We start from the raw sequence: 20966 nt of genomic DNA, 5'->3' as shown, positions 1-20966 counted from the left end.
CCACTTGTTCTCACTTCATTAATTAATCAAAAGTCCTTGATGTACTTTCACTTACTTCCAGTACTCCTCACTGGGGCTGGTCCTCTTGGTGCGGTTGACGACCTCAGACACCCCCGCTACCAGGCTCGTGGTAGCATTAGCCAGGGTGGCGTTGAGCGGAGTGCTGACCACCCCGCTGCAGTCCGGTGTGTTCCAGGGGTTGTTGCAGTAGGTCCATGGCAGCAACTTTGTCATGGACATGAAAAAGTAATAGAAGGCAATGCAAATGACCACGTTGTAGTAGATCCCAATGTAGGTGGACACAACCATCATGCCGTAGCCCACACCTGAAGGGACACGAAGACAGGATGGAGAAAAAAACAGGAGGAGACATTAGAAGTTGAGTGTGAAGGAAATAGCCTTTTACATGGTAAAGGCTACATTTGACCCTTTAACATGTTATATGTGACACTAATTTAGTTTGTCGACACATGAGCATTATGTAGATGGGTAAATCATCACTGTCCTGTTGCTAACACATCTGGTCATAGCTGCGCATCTTATCAACTTTTCTGCTTCCTTCAGCTGACTCTTTTATACTCATCATATCCACCAAGGGTGATCTATCATGACAACAGGCTGCCGAATATGGATCTATTATAATGATCACGCCTTCAGCTCACCTCACACTTCAGCTTTTTATCATGCACTGAATCCTTCCATAGCAACACATACAGCTCTTTTTAGGTGTCCTGACCAAAGTTTTCACCCACAAATTAAATTCCGGTCATTATCTACTCACCCTCATACTGATTGAAAGTCTCTAGAATTAGATCCCAAACTGATTTAAAAAGATGATAATTTCTGTAGCTGCTAAGCTAAAAGCTCCATAAAATGGAGCCATTTTATATTTTGTTTTCAGTTGTTTTCTTGAGTTTTAAGTCCTAAAGTTTTCCCAAGTCCCCATCTACTTCAGTTGTTTAGGAGAATGCTGCAACGCTGTTTTACTCTAAAGCTTCAGAAATGTTTTCTTGACTACAGAACTTCACCTGACTCTCCATCATCATTGGAGAGAATTTATTATGATGGGATTATTCTTTTCGAGTAAACTTGTCCTTTAAATCTGAATCATGGCAAACATTGTGATCTCTTTGTGTTGTCATACTAGTAATTGTAATACATCATCACACACATGTGCCCCCCCTGATCCTCGTCCTAACCAAAAACCTCAAATAACCATATAATGGTATTTTTTCTTTGTATGCACTTTGCATAAACACACTGACACTAACCTTTGAACATGGGGCTGATCTTCCATACTCCCAGACACCCCTGGCTGGCGAACTGACCGAAGGACAGCTCAAGGAAGAAGAGGGGGATGCCGCAGAACACCAACATGATGAAGTATGGCAGCATGAAGGCACCTGAAGGGGAGAGACAACAGGACAGACAGTCAGTCACCCTCTTGCTCTGACTTGAAATTGGTTATGAACAGTGTGAAGCCACACACAAAAAATTATATATGTATTTATGTAAGCATAGTCCTTTACTACTGTAGATGTAAGGACACCTATGTGTTAGCTCAGGAGAAGCCACAGTAGCCGAGCAGGTAATACAATATTAGCTACATCCTGTACTCTGTCTGACTCCTGTACAGCTAGTCCTGCTCTATAGGCACTGACAGACAAATGAAAGCAGGCATGTTATTTAAACAATGTTAAGGATTTAGAGTATGTTGGCTGACTTAATGTCCCAGTGAGCAAAAAGTGGTCTAGATCACATCTTTTAGACGTCATTTATGGACATCCAAGACGTCTAAAAGACGTCCTCAGGGGAGCCAGAATGAAAGTTTTTTATACGTCTTTTCTGGACGTTGTATAGATGTTTATATGTTGTTTGTCGACTAATTCTGGCTGTCCGTGGACGTCCAGATCATAGCCAGTATGAACGTCTATTCTCAACTAATTCTGGATGTCAGTGGATGTCTAGATTATGGCCTGACTGGACGTCTTTTCTCAACGTCATTTATCGACTAATTCTGGCTGTCAATGGACGTCCAGATTATGGCCTGGCCCGACGGACATGATATCAACCTGTTTTGGACGTCCACAGACGTGCCTGCTCAGTGGGGTGCAGCGAATGATATTGAACTCAAGCAAGACGAATACACAACGCTATCATTAAATACATTGCTGCAGTTTAAGTGCATGCCTGTGCGGACTCACAAAACAGAACATATCGCTATATGCTGACATGTACTGTATGATCCCAGAGATCAATTTACAGTGAGAGACATATTGTCATCATTTAGAGACTATTTCTATATATACAGAGGACTGATAGAGAGCTTCATCGCATGGTGCAACAACAATCACCTGAAGATCAATATCAGCAAAACCGATGAGCTTGTGTTGTACTACTGCTGTATGTCTATTAGTGTGTGAGTTCATTGAGAGAAACAAAAAACAGTCAAATTCCCTGTAAGTGTTCATGTCTGGCCAATAAAGCTGATTACGAAGAAGAAGAAATTGTAAAACGTGGATCCTTCACAGACATGTTCAAGCAGGCACAATGGAGGATCTCTAAAATCAACACAGTTTCACGGTGGACACCCAAGGTTAGTGTCATCACTTCAGTATCTGACAAAATGTGAACTATGGTCACAATCTGCCTTTCTGTTCCTGAGTTATGGTGTTGTATAATGGCCAGGAAAGTGTTTTTGCAGAACATTATGTCACAGCGAAGTTGACCTTTGACCTATCGGATATAAAATGTCATCACTTTATCATTTTATCCTGTTATACATTTGTGTAAAGTTTTATGAAGATTAGCGTAACATTGGAGCCTCCGGCCATTGCTGTCACCGCCGCCGGGCATAAAAAGTAAAAACAAAAAACAAACAATAAACCTCATCTGTGAGAGTAAGATCCCCTGAGTGAGCAGAGAGGTCACTGAATGTGCATCTGAGTCTGCTCAGTGGTGCAGCAACTCTCTGGTGGTTCAGACTGGACCAGGAACCAGACAGTCATCTATAGGGAATGTCTGTTTGTGTGTGTGTGTGTGTGTGTGTGCGTGCGTGCGTGCGTGTGTGTGCATGTGTGTGTGCGTGAGTGTGTGCGTGTGTGTGTTTTTTTATGAGTGTCTGTATGCGAACTAGGTCGGTGCAACCAGCTGATACCGCACAATACTAAAATCTTATCGTTGTGTGTGTGTTGCTGGTAAAGCTCAGCTCGCCTGTCCACTCTGCACTATTTGCAGCTGTGTGTGTGTGTGTGTGTGTGTGTGTGCGTGAATGTATGGCCTACTTATACTGAGTCCTTGTATGGGAATGCAGGTCCTCTACATGCATAACAGTAATCCAAATATTTGCAGCGTAAACATATGAACTGATGTGGGACAGTTGCCATGGAAAGGTCTGAGGCCTTCAGTCACAGGATCGTAACCAACCTCACCACTTTCATTATCCTTTCTAGTTGTCTTGTTTAGAGCACATTTTAGTTTATTTTATTGTTTTAAGGACTAATCTGACTTGAGGCAGAAAGCCTCCAACTGACAGCAGCAGAACTCAAATATAGTCTGTTCTCATCATGTTCTCATACAGCGGCTGCAGAGCCAAAGCAGCATGTCAGCAGAAGAAGCAAGCAGCAGCTGGATGCATTCTGTGCACTCGCATATATTTTAAACAGCATTCACACTTCAATTACCAATAATGAAGTTACACAAAACTAGATTTGACGCTTACAAAGATGTTTTGGATGGAATTGTACAGATAACTGCATTGCATTCAAATAGAAGTTAAATTAGACAGATGAGTTAAAGAGCAGAGACTAATATGGAATATGGTTGTCACACTTGGCCTGTTTAATGATGTAAATTGCATTTATTTTGTTTTTTACAAAAATACTCAATATATCTTAAATGACAATTTTTCAGGCGTACAAGATTAGACTTAATGACCAAATTAAGGCAGGTTGGTTGCATCATCAAATTTGCATCCAAGTCTACACTGTATGACTATAACTAACTTTAAACACACGTATTTCTTTTGTGTGCATGTTTACATTTCTATGTTGACAAACGATGATTTTCCCCCTTCAAGCTTCTGTTGCTACTGTGACCTCCAGTTTACACAGTAGTTTATTGCTTTCGACAGTGCAACAGATGTTTCCTATCAACTGTTTTACACATCACTAAAGTTTACGAGCTGACACTTTCCTTTTTAAGTTTTAACCCGAAGTCACTAGTTTATAATCATTTAGTAGTTGTTAAGAACCTCTAATATTACACACAAGTAACAACAGCGATCTGCAAAAAGCTGGTGTCACCCAGTAAGTCGTGTGTTATTTCCTATATGTTGTACCACTGTTCTCTCCAGGCTTATTCTTCCATACAGTTGTACTAGGTTTAAATGAGAGCTGTTGGGAATCAACTGTAAACACCAGTAAACCAAAACATTACATTTGGTACATGGAGCTTTAAATTCCTTACTTCCAGGCCGTTTACAGATCTACAAGGCAATTTCTTCACTTTTAAAAGCTGCTGGACTGACAACATGCCTTCACTACACAGCCTGTTTTGACACATAATTCGTTCAGGACTCAACTTAAAAACATCCCCTCAGAGAACATCTTGTTGAAGGTAAGCGTATAAATAAAAATCCCCAAATGAAAAATACAAAAAGGAAAAACCTGAATTCACCAAAATGTACCTCTCAATCTTCATAATTAGCTTTCTATCTCTTATAACCTCACATTTATAAGTTAACCAAGTCTGTTCTGTATTTTGAATCAATTTCAGTTCATCTTCCTTTTACATACTGTAAATATATATTTTTCAGATTTCAGAGATTATAATGCAGAAAATTATGCTTATGATTATAATTCTCAAATTCCCATTGAAGTTTACTGTTGTGCACTGATGTCATTTTAGACAACTTAAACTGTAAAATATTCTGCCTCCATTACGAGTCTTTGTCACAACTGTTTTGTAACCACATTTGCGGGATCATAGCAAACAATGTGTGTATATTAGCTAATAAATCCAAATCAGAATTTTTAACTCCCAAATATCTGTATCGGCATTAGCCCCAAAAAACAAAGTATCGGTCGGCTCTAGTGTTATTTTTTTTAATTTCAGACTATACTAACATGCAATATTTTTGATGACAGAAGAAAAGACTAAAATGTAGTTTAGTATGTAGACTACTGCATGGGAAACACTGATGTTTCAGCTAGATTGCAAGTGTTTTTAAAGCAGCAGTGGGAGCTTCAGTCTGCAACTAGTGAGCTAACTGGCTAAAAGCCATACCTCCACCAAGGAGGTCATGTTTGTTTGTTGGTTGGTTTGTCAGCAGTATTACACAAAAACGAGTCAACAGTTTTCCATGAAACTTGGATGGAGGAAGTGCCTCGGCCCAGAATAGACCCCATCAACTTTTGGTGCCGATCCGGATGAAGGTGGCGCAGGTTTTTCGCTTACTTTCTTTTACATTAGCAGATACGTTTTTTTTTTTTTTTTTTTTTTTACATTTGCGTTAATTACTCAGGGAATAATACACACATGAATACATAAAACATGGAGTACAATTTGAAGCAGTTAAAGGGAAACATCAGGCCTGAAAACACTGTCTTTATCGGTCCAACACATTTACATCAAAATGGCTCTGGATGCATTCATTGAATTAATACCATCAGACCAACAGACCAGACACTTTCTGCAAAACTGCACTCTGAAACATTCTACTTGTGTTTTTTTTTTATCAGAAATTGATAAAATAAATGGTTTGTGCTAGATTAGATTGGCAGAAATGTTCAATATTATCAAATGAATAACTTATACTAAATTGAGTAAAATGACTAAAAAGACTGAAAACAGTTTTTGACTCAAACTAGACTAAAATAGTTTGTTTTCTTTGATGTAGATAAAATGCGTGGACTCTTGGTCAACTAAACAAAAAAACAGGATGAAGTTGATGAAGTTTAATATGATGAAAACTAATAAGGATATTTGACACAATAATATAGCTAAGACAAAATAAAAATGAAAAATAGCTGACAAAATTAACACTTTAATAAAGCCAACCACTAGTAGCTCAACTCTACATTGAAAGGCTTACCTCCTCCATTTCTGTAGCAGAGGTAGGGAAACCTCCAGACATTGCCCAGGCCCACTGCATAGCCCACGCTGGTGAGGACAAACTCAATCTGGTTGCCCCAGTTCCCTCTCCGGGAGTTTTCATCCTTCTTCACTGGCTCGCCTGGAACTGCTCCGTTCTACAACAAAGACAAAGACAGGGAGGTGACTTCAGATGGAGCAAATGTGTTTCTGAGATAGTGCTGCTGCAGCAAGTCCAACACCTAAAAACACATTTAATTTAATAAACAGAGAAGAGCTGATAGGCCTTATTTGCTTCATTTGGTCGGATCAGATTCTGATGTCGACTGTGTTTAAAGGATTATTTTCATCAGTATCATGGAGTGATGGTAAATAACAAAACATCTTTGGGGTGCATGTGGAGGTGAATTATTCACGAACCATGCTCGCACTCACAGTTATTGAATATTTTCTTTAAATACTGTCTCCTCTGCCCCAAAGTCTAGCATAAGGTGGGCGCACTGGAGCAGACAGGATGTAAAGTGAAATCAGCGCCTTAAGAACAGCCGATAAGCATTTGGTCTTGTCGTCCTGATTTCGAGCTTCTCCTCTCCGCTCCTCCCTCCCTCCATCGCTCCATCTGCTGACATCAGATGGTCCCTCTCTGCTGACCTCCTCCATAACCTCAGCTGTGTCTGTCTGTCTGTCTGTCTCTAACTGTCTGTCTATCTGTATTTTACTGTCTGTCTATCTGTATCTAACTGTCTGTCCATCTGTAGCTAACTGTCTGTCTGTCTCTGACTGTCTGTCTGTGTGTTTTTGTGGGTGCACATGAAGATACTCACGCCCTTGCAGAAAACTAAACACAGCTAATGTTGATCATAAGTGCATTCTTGTAAAGAAGACAGATGACTTGACCTGCTGCTCTCGGATAAGCCATTAACGAACTGAAATCATCTAATGATCGTGGTGATGTTAGACAGATGGGTACCAGGCTCGGTACAACTACAATGTGAAATGATCCAACTGTGGCATCACCTAATTGAAATGGCAGATGATAAAAGCAATAGGAAGGTATTTACAGTATGTGGAGCAAATCACACACCTCTTCATGGGCAAAAGAGCTCTGCTTAGTTTTGAAGTAGGTGGTTATGCTGCACAACTACAGGAATAAATTGTTACAATTATAATTAGTTAAATGTAAGCTCTTATTAAAGTTTAAAGAAATGCGTTTTTCTCTCTCAAGCTCTCTCAAGAAGTGGAAAGTAAGTCCCAATTTCTTTTGTATTGTACAAACTATGAGGAGCTTTGCGGGAGCTGCTCGAGGACTGGAGGGGGGCCTGGGGGTCATGGCTGTCTCAGACTCCACAGTCACCTGGCCTTGGCCCCAATCCCCATTGGGCCTTTGGGGGGCGCTTGGGGACTGGGAGGGCCAGGCATTCAGTGGCATCGCGGGAATCTCTTTGGGGCACTGTCAGGTTGTGCTGGGGCGACTTGTGGGGTCCGTGCTGGCTCTGGTGCATGCTGTCATTAAAGTGGGAGGGTGACATGATAGGGTATTCAGATATGTGTTCAGAAGTGTTGTTGTCATTTGTAGTGGAGAGAGTGATGACTTTTTGACCCTATTTTATGTATTTTATTAACTATAGCATTTTATTTCTGCATTTTATTAATAATAATAATAATAATAATAATAATAATATATAATTTTATAATAAAACAATAATTGTGTGTTTTACTCATGATATCGCTTTCTCAGGTCTTCAACTTATGTTCTTTATTGCTTGCTCTGTATGTGTGTGTCGGTCTGTGTGTGTGTGTGTGGTCGTTTGTGTTACTTGAAAAGTGTAATACAAACAAAGTCTAATTGATTAATTATATAAGAGGTAACGCTCCATGAAATGGCTTTACTAAACTATGACCTATATTGGTGTACGATAACAAAAATACAGATAATAAAAATTGAGATGGTTGTTTCATTTTACATGTTTAAGTTTACTTACTTTGGTGCAAAAGCCTGGAAAAGAAGGCAAGATGGACTATTTAACTAGTATTAACAGGATTCATTGTATTTTGGCTTATTTTGAATTCTGTTGTTGAAAATGAAGGTGTGAAGACTTGATTGTGAAAGCTGGTTTTCTACTTTTGGACTTTTTTATGTTTGAAATTGAAGATGAAGCACTCCGGCTCTGGCTTGTAAGGATTTATGGTGTTGAATGCATGGCACAGCAGTAATAACTACATTCACTCATTCATACTGTCTACCGGTACGTTATCTGTGTATAGCAGAGCCTGATTTTCTGAGGCTCAATGAATGTACAGCTTTATATTTTCAATATACTGTAAAGGCTTTCAATTGGACAAAAATGTGAATACTGGTCATAGAAACACTTCTTCTTTGGCTTTTTAAAATGTTTCATGAGACAAAAGTCAGTATACAGTATGTGCCTATAGAGAGCGTGACACAGAATTATGAAGATTAACACAGAACGATTAGCATGCCTTGTCAGCTATGCTAAATATTAAGACTCAACTGCCCATGATGGGATTTGATGTTAACAGCATTTTTTCTGTGAACGAGTTGTTGCAGCGAGAGTTTTCTAAGAGCAGTAGAGTGACATTTATATTCAATTCTCTGAAAGTCCTGAGGATATCGCGCAGATACATACACTCTGAGCACAACCTCTCCCAAAAGAATGCACTGCCTCTGACAGTTTGTGCGCGATCTTGTTCATCAGCAGAAAATGTCAACAGAAACAACCACAACAACTAAAAACAATCCTCCGCATTTCGCCCCCATGGTGCTGTAGTTCAACTTTGAGGCAGAGCCAAGCGTGACTAATGAGAGAGAGCAAAACTATCGGACACCAAAACAGCAACAACCACAGAAAACAAACAGCTGCCATGTTTTCCCCAAAGCTCTGTAGTTTGTCTTTGTGTCCGGCTGAGCTTGCATGTCAGGAGGGCGAAACAAAGAGCATTTCTCCAGCATCCTTGACCTTTCTTTGTGCAGGAGTGGAGGCTGCAGGTGGGACAGACAGGAAGATCAGCAAACACATGTGTTGTTGGTGAGGACATGCTCAGAGTGAAGCCTCGGTCACAGCAGTGTGTGAGGAGAGACCCCCCAGCAGAGAGCCCGCCATCACAGCAGGCTGCACATTAAGACGTCTCCGTCTGGAGTTGACTTTGGAAGGAAAATGAGCATCGGAGACACAGACAGTGTGCAGCTGTGTGTGTTCTTGTTGCAACCAGCTGTACATCTTGTACATCTGACTTCGCTATCAGTAACCAGGTGTGTGCCTTCAGACGATACACACACATGCATAAACACGCAGGTTGTCAGCTTGACTGAGGTCTACAACCTGACAAACAGAAAGAAGAGAAAACACTGGGAATATCAATGACCCCTGAGTGTTTGGTGTACACTCTCTAAAGCTCAACCTGATGTTCAGTCAGTGTCAGCTATATCTGACTTTAAATTCAGTGAGTGATTTCAAAAGAAGAGCACACGTGCAGAGGACGTTCACTCGAAGTGAAGAGCAGGCACTGTGTAGTGTGCAGTGCACTTAATGCAGCATTTAAAAACACGTGTATTCAGCCTCATAACTGATCAGGAGTAATCATTATTTACCAGGAATCGTAGCTTCTGCTCAACTGGATTGAACTGGATTAAGTTGACCACATCCATAATGCTGCCATTGGCATCAAATTGAGGATAGGACATCTGTAACCATTAGAAAACTCTGATAAGGTGTTCTCTACTCTGATGCTTGAGTTTGATTGTTTTAATTAATGACTGCCTGTGCAGTTGCACATCAAGTCAGTCACCATGAAATGTTGTAGGCATGGAGTCAAAGGCCAGCACATAAAGCCAATTAAAGAACTGTTTTTTGTTTTTTTTACAATAACATACCTACACCACTGAAACACACTTTCAACTTAAAACACAGATCATGATCATTATAAAAGTATATAATTGATTAAATGTTAATAATTTTGTTATAATGATGATGTTTTCTCGCTGTCACAGACTGAACCAGAATGTTTCTGGTGGAATGGATGCTGACCTACTTGAGTGGATCAGGTGTTGGACAGATGTGACCGATGTCAGTTAATTCATTTGTTGATTGACAGAAACTTAATCAGCAAATGTTTGAAAAATCAATTTATTATTTTAGTAATTATTCAATGATTTCAATGAATTTTCATTAATTCAATATTTTTGGGGGACATTTAGTACAGACCGTGGAGAGGACAGAAAACCAGGAAGAGAGATTCAACAAAGGTCCCCGTTTCATGGTCAGCATTCCATTTTACTCATTTTATAAGCAAAAATGCCTGAACACTTACTCATTGCAGCTTCTCAAAACAGAAATTTTCCATTTTTTTGTCATACAAGATAGTTTAAGACTGTTGGTTTAATAAAAAATAACTAATAATGGACATTTCTCATTTCTCCTTTATTTATTAGATAAAAGGATTAATCAAATCGAATAAATGAGGAAATAATTGTGAAATTAATCAATAATAAAAATTGTTACTTGCAGCCCTAAATCTAATTATCAAATTCACATCACATTGTCTTATTTATCACTATAGCCTATGCTCCTTAAAGTGGGTTGGTACTCACTCTGAGTCCTATCGTATCAAGATCCATATCGAAAGGGAATAAGTTGGGTATGTGCGTCACTATTTTCCACCATAAATATGACCAATAAACCACATACATTTCTAAAGAAACACGCTGCATATCAAGTGCCAAATCTTCAAACTCACTCCCAAAAACCAAAACATCCTAAAAAACAAAGCTGTACATACATAACTTTTTCTCCAACGAGAGCAGCCTCGTGGCCCAGAAAGCAGCGCAGCTATCACACATCACATCTCTTGTAACTTGAAAAGCTCTTGCTGTGTTATTACTGTTGATCCATCCAGCTACAGTCAGAGAATGATCCACAAGTTTTCTGTGGCTTTTAAACTGGTTTTATGGGAAAACTGGCGTAGCGTTAAGTGGACAACAGACTGAGAAAATGCCAAACACCATACAGCAAATTCACTATCAACAGAAAAGAACACATAGACAGAATTGAACATCACAGATTTAAGATAATTAAAAGATGTATCGGAGGGTTAGTGGTTTGATCTTGACTCCACAGCAGATCAACACGATCCAGCAGAAATCAGAGCGGTATCAAACACTGTATATTGGCTAAACCCAAAGTTAATGTTGATGTTTTTATACCATCCCTCTCTCCCATGACTGACCCCGATGTCTGCCTCTCTCCGCCCAGGTGTTGTAGCCTTTGGTGTCGGCTCCCGCGAGCCCTCTGGTCAGTCAGTCAGACGGACAGACAGTCACTCTTCTCTCCATATCCCTCCATTTCTCTGTCACATGCTTCTCTGGGACCATCTGGGCTTTATATAAGACCACACATGCCTCCCCCTATCTCTCCTTCTATTTAGTTTGTAACTTTGCTCTCTTTCCAAGGTCTCTTTCGAGTCACAGCGTTGGGTGCGCTATCGCAGCTCCAGGGCTATATTAGAGTACAATAAGACAGAAGAAGCAGCTAAAACACAGAGTTAGAGCAAGACATGTTCCTTTCAATGACTGAGTGATCTGGAACAACATTTCACTGTGATTTATGAGCACGGCAGATCTTGAATGGTGTCTCGCTTCACAAATAACTGTTGCTCATAAATTGCAGATCACTTTGCAAGTCTGACAGGAGTCTTGCATGTTCATGTACAGGTTTATGTATCCTGTTAGTGAAACATGTCAAGGTGAGTGCGAGGAAACGACCTGATGTTGCAAATTACTGCTGCCAATCAAAGCTGTGTAGGCTGAGTTAAGAATGGGGATGTCATGCTAAAGCCAGAACAATGACAAAAGAAAATCCACCACATTATTATAACAAACGTGACACTGATGCGGTTAAGTCATTGTGAGTTGACTCACGGAAACAGCAACTCTTTAATCAGCATAAAAACAACTACAACCAGAGGCAAAGTTAGTCACTGCTGATTCTTCAGGGCAAACTAGGCTCTCCAAACCAAAGAGAAAATATCTAGCATGATAACAAGGTCAGACTAATGTCAGGCTAATGAACCAAATCACAATTTAATCTGATAGTCTGGATAACTTTTGGTTTCAGTCACAGCCTTTTGTTTTCAATACTCAAACATAGACTGATGAAAATCCATGGTTTGCGACAAAGAACTGTTGAATCCAGTCCAAAGATCCAGGTTTCCAAGCATTTAACATACGATTTTATAGCAGGTTGTGTGTTTAAGAGCCTGACACCTGCGGCCCTGTGGCTCACTGTGACTGTCTCTGTTTGCACTAATTCTCCCTGCAATATGCAAAACTGATACACAGACAATAAATTATTTCCATATCTGGTTGATTAGACTGTTTTTATTGAAGGACAGCTCTGCTAATGAAGCTACACTTGCTTTGTGACAAACCCTGTGAATTTCCTTTAACTACTTCACAATAAAGCATGTTGGCAGTCTGCCAGTGGACAGATTTTAATGCAAAGGAAAGGTTCACTTGGCGTTAGGAGTAACTTGACTGAGATGTGATGGTTGAAAGCATTCAGCAAACAGTATAGTAAGTCTGGAAGTACAACCATGAGTTTTTACTACAAAGAGCTACAAAAGTACTGTGAGCTGAACATAGAGAGACTTTTAAAACACAGCTTTCTCCCGTCTCCAGGACAAACACACAAGTTTATCTGCCGAAGACACAGAGACCAATATGTGTTGACTGTGGTAGGGCAGTTGTGAGGCTTTAGTGGTAAGGTACTGTATGTCATCACAGTGCTGCATGATGCAGCTAATGTGGACCCAACTGGGATATTAGGCACAGAATGTGATCTTGTCATTTATTGTCAAATAAAGTTTCAGAGGAAAATTGGTATTCAAAAAGATAATTTGTGTCTACACTAGGGATGTAAAGGATTAAGCTTTAATGGATTAATTTAACTAAGTAAATTTAATTAAGTATTTAACAGAATAAACATGTATTTAAAAATACAAAAAGACAGCCCATATAAACTGATATTATCACTTTTAAGCCATTGAAGTAGCCTCAATATAGGTTGGATTTTGTTGGGCCAGTTGCTGAATAGCGACAGACAAGTTAAAACTTCATTCAAGTCATTCAAGTAACTTGGTGTCAACTTCATCTATCCTTTCAAGGTGGCCTACTCTATTTTTGCCACACACATAGATCAAATCAGTGGTTAAAACAGTTTGCTGATGGGAAAACGTTGAATATATTTCATATTTTATTAATTATTAACCAATAATCGCTAAGGCAGCTGACTATCAATAAAACAACTTGCTTGAAATTTGGGTCCCTAGTCTGCACAATCGAACAGGTTGCATCACTCACCTTTTACTTTTTTGACTGCTGAGAAATGCCAGTGTGAAAAAGCCTATGATTAGCTGGCTGCTCTTATAGATTTCCATACCTCCGTAGATGGTAGATATGTAGGGCTGGGGTTGCAGGGAACGTTTTTGAAGTATACCGTGCTATGAAACCTGACAGTAATCATACTGTGTACATTTGCTTATATACCGTATTGAATTCTAATCAGTTAGTGTTGTTAAATATACATACAGTATATTTATGACATCATATTTTGTGACAATGAAAAAAAAGAAAAGCATCAGTTTTCACTCCTTTACGGCTTGATCAACTAATATAATAATTATATATATAATAATTTATATAATTATATAAATTATAAAATTGTCTTAGTTCAACTTTGTTCCTGATTTCTCATTCTCATTATAATCTGAGCCTGCTACTACTGTATATTTAGCCCGAACAGTACATCCTTGGAGGGAGCAGTCTGGCGGGCAAGTGATTCACTACTCTGAAATCTTAATCTCACAGGTTTGAGACCAACAGTCTGTCAAAGTCCCTAACTCTTCCTTCTGCTAAGCTGAGCATCAAAAGACTGCCAGCTCAGTGCCTCGAGTGTGAATGTAAAGAGAAGCGCTGATCTGGGCTGTGCAGGCTCAGACTGGAATTGACATAAGGTGGGATCAGTGCGATTTACCCAAAAACGTGTCACTCCACAAAGGCCTGCAGGTGTAATTTGAGGGGAACAAATGTACTTCTGTTTGTAGATAGGGAGGTTGAATGCATATCAAAACTCCCTTAAGCTATGCAGACTGCTCTAATGGAGCTCTGACAGCACAGACAGTTTATAAATAAAAGTGTACTTCAGGTCATTATCATTAGCTTTGTTTAAATGTCATCAATCATCAGCGATCATGTATTAAACATCTTAATAATGCAAAAAACACTGTGATATCATGTATTGCACAGCTCTGTTAGAGGGCATGAAGACACATGTCGGTGTCAGTATCACAACCTCACTATTTTGTAAATTTGCCATAAATGTAACATGACAATGAGTAAAAATATAAGTTAATGCTTTTGCTCAGTTTTTTCCCATCCTGTGCTTACGCTCATCCTCCCTCCTCTAACAGTCCAAAGAGAGCACTTTAGCTTCGGAGACAGACTGCATAGAGTTTGCACACATACACACACACCAATAGGGGATATACACACAATTTCACACATGTGTTAAAACACACAGGACCAGTTTGACAGACAGCAGCACGAACCTTTCAAACTGACATCTCCTGACAGCTGCAGCCATGTCTGTAAGAGGCACTGACCACTGGAGTGTAGCAAGAACTACAAACTTCCTTCGAGCTTACTTCAGCACACACACTTGATGTAACTTTCTCTTCCTCTCCCCTCCTTTGATAATGATCTCTGAACTTAAATAGAAACTTTGCTGATTTCAGCTTTGTATCACTAAAATGATGGTAGTATGTGCAAAGGAACAATGGTAAACTCCACTTTGCCTGGATCCAGCAGAGCACACACTACTGCACGTGTCATCTAGGGGATTCTAGGGCTGTTGTTTCAACTAAATATTGTTTTTAGTTTAGTTTTGCATTTTGCACGTGTGCCTGTCAAAACCATGCTGTGCTGATACTCTATAAACTAAGATTCTGTAACTACACTGCTTATTTCTTGCCTAAAATTGTCTTCAGAAACATATTTTAGTGTACTGTTGAGCTGTAATACGATATTGCTTGTTAAACAAAAAAGAAAAGGACCACCCAAATCGCAGTAGGTCAACCATCAACAGAAGTGTTTATTGGTCCCGTGCTGTGTATTCTGGTTGTTGTAGGTTTTCTATATTTTAAGAGTACCACAGCTCTTTGTCTCTGTTTACTCTGGTCATGTTGCACCAATTCAAAAAATATTTCTATAGCATAGACAGCCCAGGGCCATCTTTCCAGCAATGAAATACTTCTTTAAGTTAAATAACAAAAATGTGTTTTGGAAATTATTACAAACGAAGGAGGCAATTGAAACTGAATTTACAACACATGAGCACTTCCCTGTAATTTGCATGTTTTGCACAGTGCATCTTTAGAGCTTTGACAAAGGAACGCAAAAATTCTTTGTACATTGGCCTGATAATCTTGTCTACAAAATGTGACTTGTTAATATCATGTACCTGCTGACTGTGTGTGCCTTTTCCTGTCTGACAGAATCTTATTTAACAACACCTCCTATAGGGCGATGGCATTTTAATGACAGCTTACTGCTTCTCAGGGGAAGCTGTCTCAATGCAAATGCAAATCTCCCTCTGGCTTTGTGGGTGGATACACTGTGAAAACTCATACCGGAATTTAGTTGAATCCATGGCTCTTTTCTTATTGACTTAAACTATGTATACAAGTTTTATTTATTTAAAGTTAATTACACTTAAAATGCTTATTTTCAGACCACTTCAGAGTGTGCAAACAAAAGTTCTTCTAACTTGAAGTCCTTTAGACTTGAGATGATGAGTTAGATGAATAAACTGTACAGAGTTTCATCTACCTAAGAAACATAATCAGCAAATTAGTAGATTTCCCAGCACGCATTGTTTAAGAGTTAAAACTCTCCTGAGATCCTTTTTTTCATAGTTTGAAGAAAAGATATGGGATGGAAACCTGCTGTGTATCTTTACTAGGCAACATTTTAAGATAAGTCAAGGTTGTTTACTTCTACAATAATAAAAATATTGCTAACCATGAACGTTTAAAGTTCAGACAAATACTATTGTTTTGACAGTGTAAAAACAATAAAAATGTTTTTTTTGTGAGGTGAAATGTGTCTAAAAGAGTCAGATATAGGGGTTGGGGAGAATAAGACTAACGAGAAAAAGGATGCGATAAACAGGATTTTACACTAAGGTACAGCAGGAGTGTGATATTAATATCTTAGGCATAATCACATATGTACCTCCACACCCGATTTCCACAGTTAATTACACTGTTATCTTTAAACATGTCTATGACGTCTCAGTGACTCTCTGGGAATACTAGTGAAGGCTCAACACACACGTACACAAAAGCATCTACACTTGCACATATAGATTTATGCACAAACGCACACATTCAAAAGCAACAATTTTTATAATTAAAAATGCTTCTTCATTCTTAGAATCATCACATTCAAAAGTGGAATTATATCAAGTGTTGACTTCGAGGCAGTTTTTCAAAAGATGGAGTCATGTCTGACAATTAAACTGAAAGATACGTATCAGATGTCGGCTAAATGGATCCTGTTGACAGCTGAGTATCCCCTTTAGCTGCTGAGTTAATGTTAGGTTTCACAAAGAACTTGATTTTATTGGGGACAATTAGCTGCAGGGTGGTTTTAAAGGGGTCACTGTTGCAATGGTGTGCTCTGGCTCAAACCCTGGATCATCATTAGACACTAACAACCAACTATATAAACAGAGGTTAGTTATGTTTTGAGATAAGAACATTTATGATTAACCCAACGACCCATTTTTACTAAACTAAATCTTTTGACATATGACACTTCTACTTATCTTGAATCTCGTCCGACAATAGCTCTAGCAGAAACTGAGAACATCCACAACCTGTATTCACTGCTATATTTGAATTGGTAATCAAACACGTTAAAATAAGGTCCAGATCATTTGTAGTTCAGTTTAGTTCCATTCGCATCCCTATTTCAACCCAAGTTGCTCCTTTTTTTGTGTTGGGGTTGAAATAAGCGTGAGAGAGCGTGAGAGAATGATCACACCTGATCCAAAACCTGCAGAATTTTTTGAAAAAGCATGTGTATCCTCAAACAAACTGTGTTGTGTAATGTGCTATCTTGAGGGACAAATGTATTATATTTCAAACAGGCATTAATTAGCTGGTCACGAGGCAGAACATGGGTATTAAAATTTTGCTTTGGGCATTATTCAAAGTTCAAATTACCTTACTGGGATATTGTTCTGCAAACAGACAGGTAAGGAGAACATTTAGGTTGATCTTATCTTGCAAATTCTGCTTAAAACAGGACACTACACAGGCAATACTACTTGAGGTGAGAGATCTAGTGACAGCATTAGGTACCTCTGTTGAAAAATAGACCTTTGTTAATACTACCTGTACACTTCAAAGTTGACCTTTAATACAGTCAGGTACTCATTTATATTCACAAGAGCTCCAAATGCAGCTCCAGTAATATGATCTCAATGCACTCCTACTGCATTTAAGGTGCTATATAGAGCTCTGCCAATGCTGAAACGGATCACAGTTTGATGTATGTGCTTCTCTTGCATCCGAGTCATGAGAGCCTCTTGACAATAAACATAAAGAGTCTGTGCAGAGGAAGTACTGTCTCAAACATGTCAGGGTGAAGCGGTAGTCTGTGAACCGAGGAAAACAAAAAAGTGGCTGCTTTCGAAAAGTTAAATCTGTCTGGTGTTCTCCATCGGATTGAGCTGTCCATGACATTTCTCATATACTTTACTTCAAGAGAGATCAATGTGTTTTTAACAGAGAAGAGCTTTAGAGAATGACCCTTGGCTAGAGGACACAATAGAGGGGTCTAAAGACAGATTCTGTGTCTCTCGCTGACAGGAGCTCTCTGTAATACCAGATGTGAAAAACAACAGCAAATTGTGTTGGATGCACATGTTTATTCAACTGTCTCCTCCACATGAATACTCAGGGCGTAAGCACCCAGTGCTTCATGCAGTGCCATGCCTTTCATTTAATTTCGCTCAGTTTTCTTTCATATCCAAATCACAAGACATGCAAATATATGTAATCAGAAAGTGTGAAAACTCTTTAAATCACTCTTTTACAGGAGCCACCCATGAGACCGCCATGTCTAACAAACCAATTAGCTCAAAATAACACCCAGATCAAAGGCAAAGATCTTTCCTGCGAGTCAAACCAAAAAACATGTTGTCATTTTGCAGACTTTCCCCAGCCAAATAATCAGGCCCCGGTTATTCAAAGTGGCACACGTAATCTCCCTCACTCCACCTACACAGAGTTTAGTAAACATGTCTGTCTGCAGTGACTGAATCCACTCGGCTATTATGGGACAAAAAGCCCACCGGATCCCCCCAAAAACAGGCCGTTCAAAGCTCTCTTTATGAGTGGGCTGTGAGGTGAGAGTAATAGGCCTAAAGACAGTGTAGACCGTGGCTTCTCAACCTGCTACCATTGGGGCCACATACCAAAGGATCCCATTGGGCAGGGACTGAATAAATCCCCCTCCACGGCTGATTAATTGAAACCAATGGATGGGGTGTCAGGAGGAGGAGAGAGGAGGAGGAGGAGGAGGAGAGAGAGTTGAGCCCTGTCAGATGAAGGGTGGGAGAGATGGCCGTCCAGAAGCTAGGGGTCACTTACAGGTTACATCACTCCATACATTGAGAAAGTTGCTCAAAGCAGGCGCCTCCGGTTCTTACTTAAACCTAAAATGCAAATTAGAGTGGTGACAATTATCCCAAGCCATTAGTGCCCTTCAAGCAAAGTTATTGTTGAATTGTCAAACATCATGTGAAATCCCTTCATCCAAAACTTTTCCAAGGGTTTGGGTTAGGGTTAGGGTTGCAAGTGGCTGGGGTACCAACAACATTTTTTGCAGCTTTAAAAAACCCACAAACTGATGAGTATGCCCACTTCAAGTAGGGACTGGCCAAGCATGTACAGTCTGTTTTGTTTGTGCAAGCGAGTGCAACACCATGACTCGGAGGAGAGACTCTCCAAAATGCTCTACTCTATGACATCAGGCTTTTCACCCCATCTTCCATCCAGTGTGGTCATTTCCTGTGATTACAAGTAGACAGCTCTACCAACAAATTTAAATGCAGCCCTTAAGTTGCACTGATAACACATTGGGAGGTTTTATGCATCTCCAGAATGGTACTTGGGTGATCAAATCTCAACACAGTCCATTGCTACCTGACTGAGGTCCCATTTCTCTTTCTTTGGCATCATTTCCACACAAATGTTCTTGGGTAAGTGAAATCTGATAGCAAACTGAAGTGCAATCCATTTCAACTTGATCTATGCAAAATCCACTGTAGGCATTTAAGTCGATCAAGACAGAAACCTCAGACGTCAAAACAACAGGTCAGTCTGCCTGCATATCAGCAAGCTATGACAGGCAACCAACTAGTCAGTCTCTTGGTTATTGATCAGTGGATTGGTAAGACAGTTATCACATGGCTGCAAAAACAGACCTGCAAGTCATTCAGCTATAAAAGAGGACAGTTTATAATATAAAAGTAAGGAATCTCTTTATTATCTTTGGTATATTTTACCTACAAGAAAACTGAACAGATTTTAAGGAAGCAACTAGCAGTCCATGGTTACATTAAACAACTTCCAATCATATATCATCAAGTACTACATTTAGCACACTTCCCCCACCTGTAAAACCTCCTCTGTGTCATCTAGCTCCTTACCTTGACATTATTTTCCATGGTGAGATACTTGATGCAAGAGCAGCATCAACCCCTCAAATTGCCCCAATAGTGTGATGACTGACTAACTTCTCTGTCTCCGTGATACTTATAGCACAAAAATGACAAGGCTGGAATCCTCAAATGCCTGCCTGGGAAGGAGGAGGAGGGGGAGGTGAACTAGGTTTGGTCTTTGAAAGAGAGAAAGGGGGTGGGGCTAAGAATGGCCAGGAAGGCTGGGTGTGGTAAGGGCAAAGGGGAAGGGGTGGACATTTGATGTCAGGAATCTCCACGGATTTAAACTTTAAACTTGTGAATGGACAAAGATGTGGGTGTGTAACTGTGGGAGTTTTTTCATGTGTATACGGGTGTGAAGATATTTAAATGCGATAGATTATCCTGCTTATGTGTGAATGCACACATGTGCATGCAGGTACTATGATCTGAGCGTTTTATTTCGGGAAAGATAATCACAATTCTAGAATTGTGGCCACATGCGAGATCCATGTTAATACCATGAATCTATTGTTAGACTTTTGGTAACAACTTAAAGTCATTTTTACTGTCTTTTGTCTGTGAGCATAGGATGACAGCACCCTGTTAAAGCATCGTGAAGATAATCTCCCAATCCAATTCAGAAATAGGCTGTTCTCTAATAAAACAATGGGATTACATGAGCGCGAGTGCACGAGAGAGATGGGAAGAGACAGACTGAAATAGAGATGGATACGGAGAACTCTTTGAGAGAAAGACACAGCGACAGGAAAAGGGAAAAGGAAAAGAGTTTGAGACAGAGGGACAAGGGGCAGTGATGGCTGATGTATGCAGACAGGCAGGCAGGTCTAGCTGGAGCTGCTGCAGCCGTGTGAACCCCCTCCACCCTTCCACCCCTCCACCCTCCCTCGCTTGTTCACTCATTTGCTTAACAAGTTCATTTGTGCGTAGGCCTTCATCGGGTATGGCTGTCAAGTGATGCGCGAGACTGGCCTGCGGAACTGTAGGCCCTCGCAAGCTGTTCACCTGCATCCCTCTCACCCCCACACCCACACAAACATGTAGACTCACACACACACACACACACAC

At 39.9% G+C, this 20966-nt stretch overlaps 1 protein-coding gene across 1 annotated transcript in view; it reads right to left on the bottom strand.

The window, feature by feature from the left end:
* Positions 1-20966, bottom strand: part of slc6a9 (solute carrier family 6 member 9) — a 62062-nt gene that overhangs the window by 12376 nt on the left and 28720 nt on the right. The window contains exons 2-4 of the mRNA XM_073491324.1: positions 6095-6251; positions 1272-1403; positions 56-326 (exon numbers count right to left, since the gene is read on the bottom strand). Coding sequence (XP_073347425.1) covers positions 56-326; positions 1272-1403; positions 6095-6251 — 560 coding nt within the window. The remainder of the gene's footprint in view (positions 1-55; positions 327-1271; positions 1404-6094; positions 6252-20966) is intronic.

Source organism: Pagrus major, chromosome 21 (genome assembly GCF_040436345.1).
Source record: "Pagrus major chromosome 21, Pma_NU_1.0".
NCBI lineage: Eukaryota > Metazoa > Chordata > Actinopteri > Spariformes > Sparidae > Pagrus > Pagrus major.
This window is presented reverse-complemented; position numbering and strand designations above follow the sequence as displayed.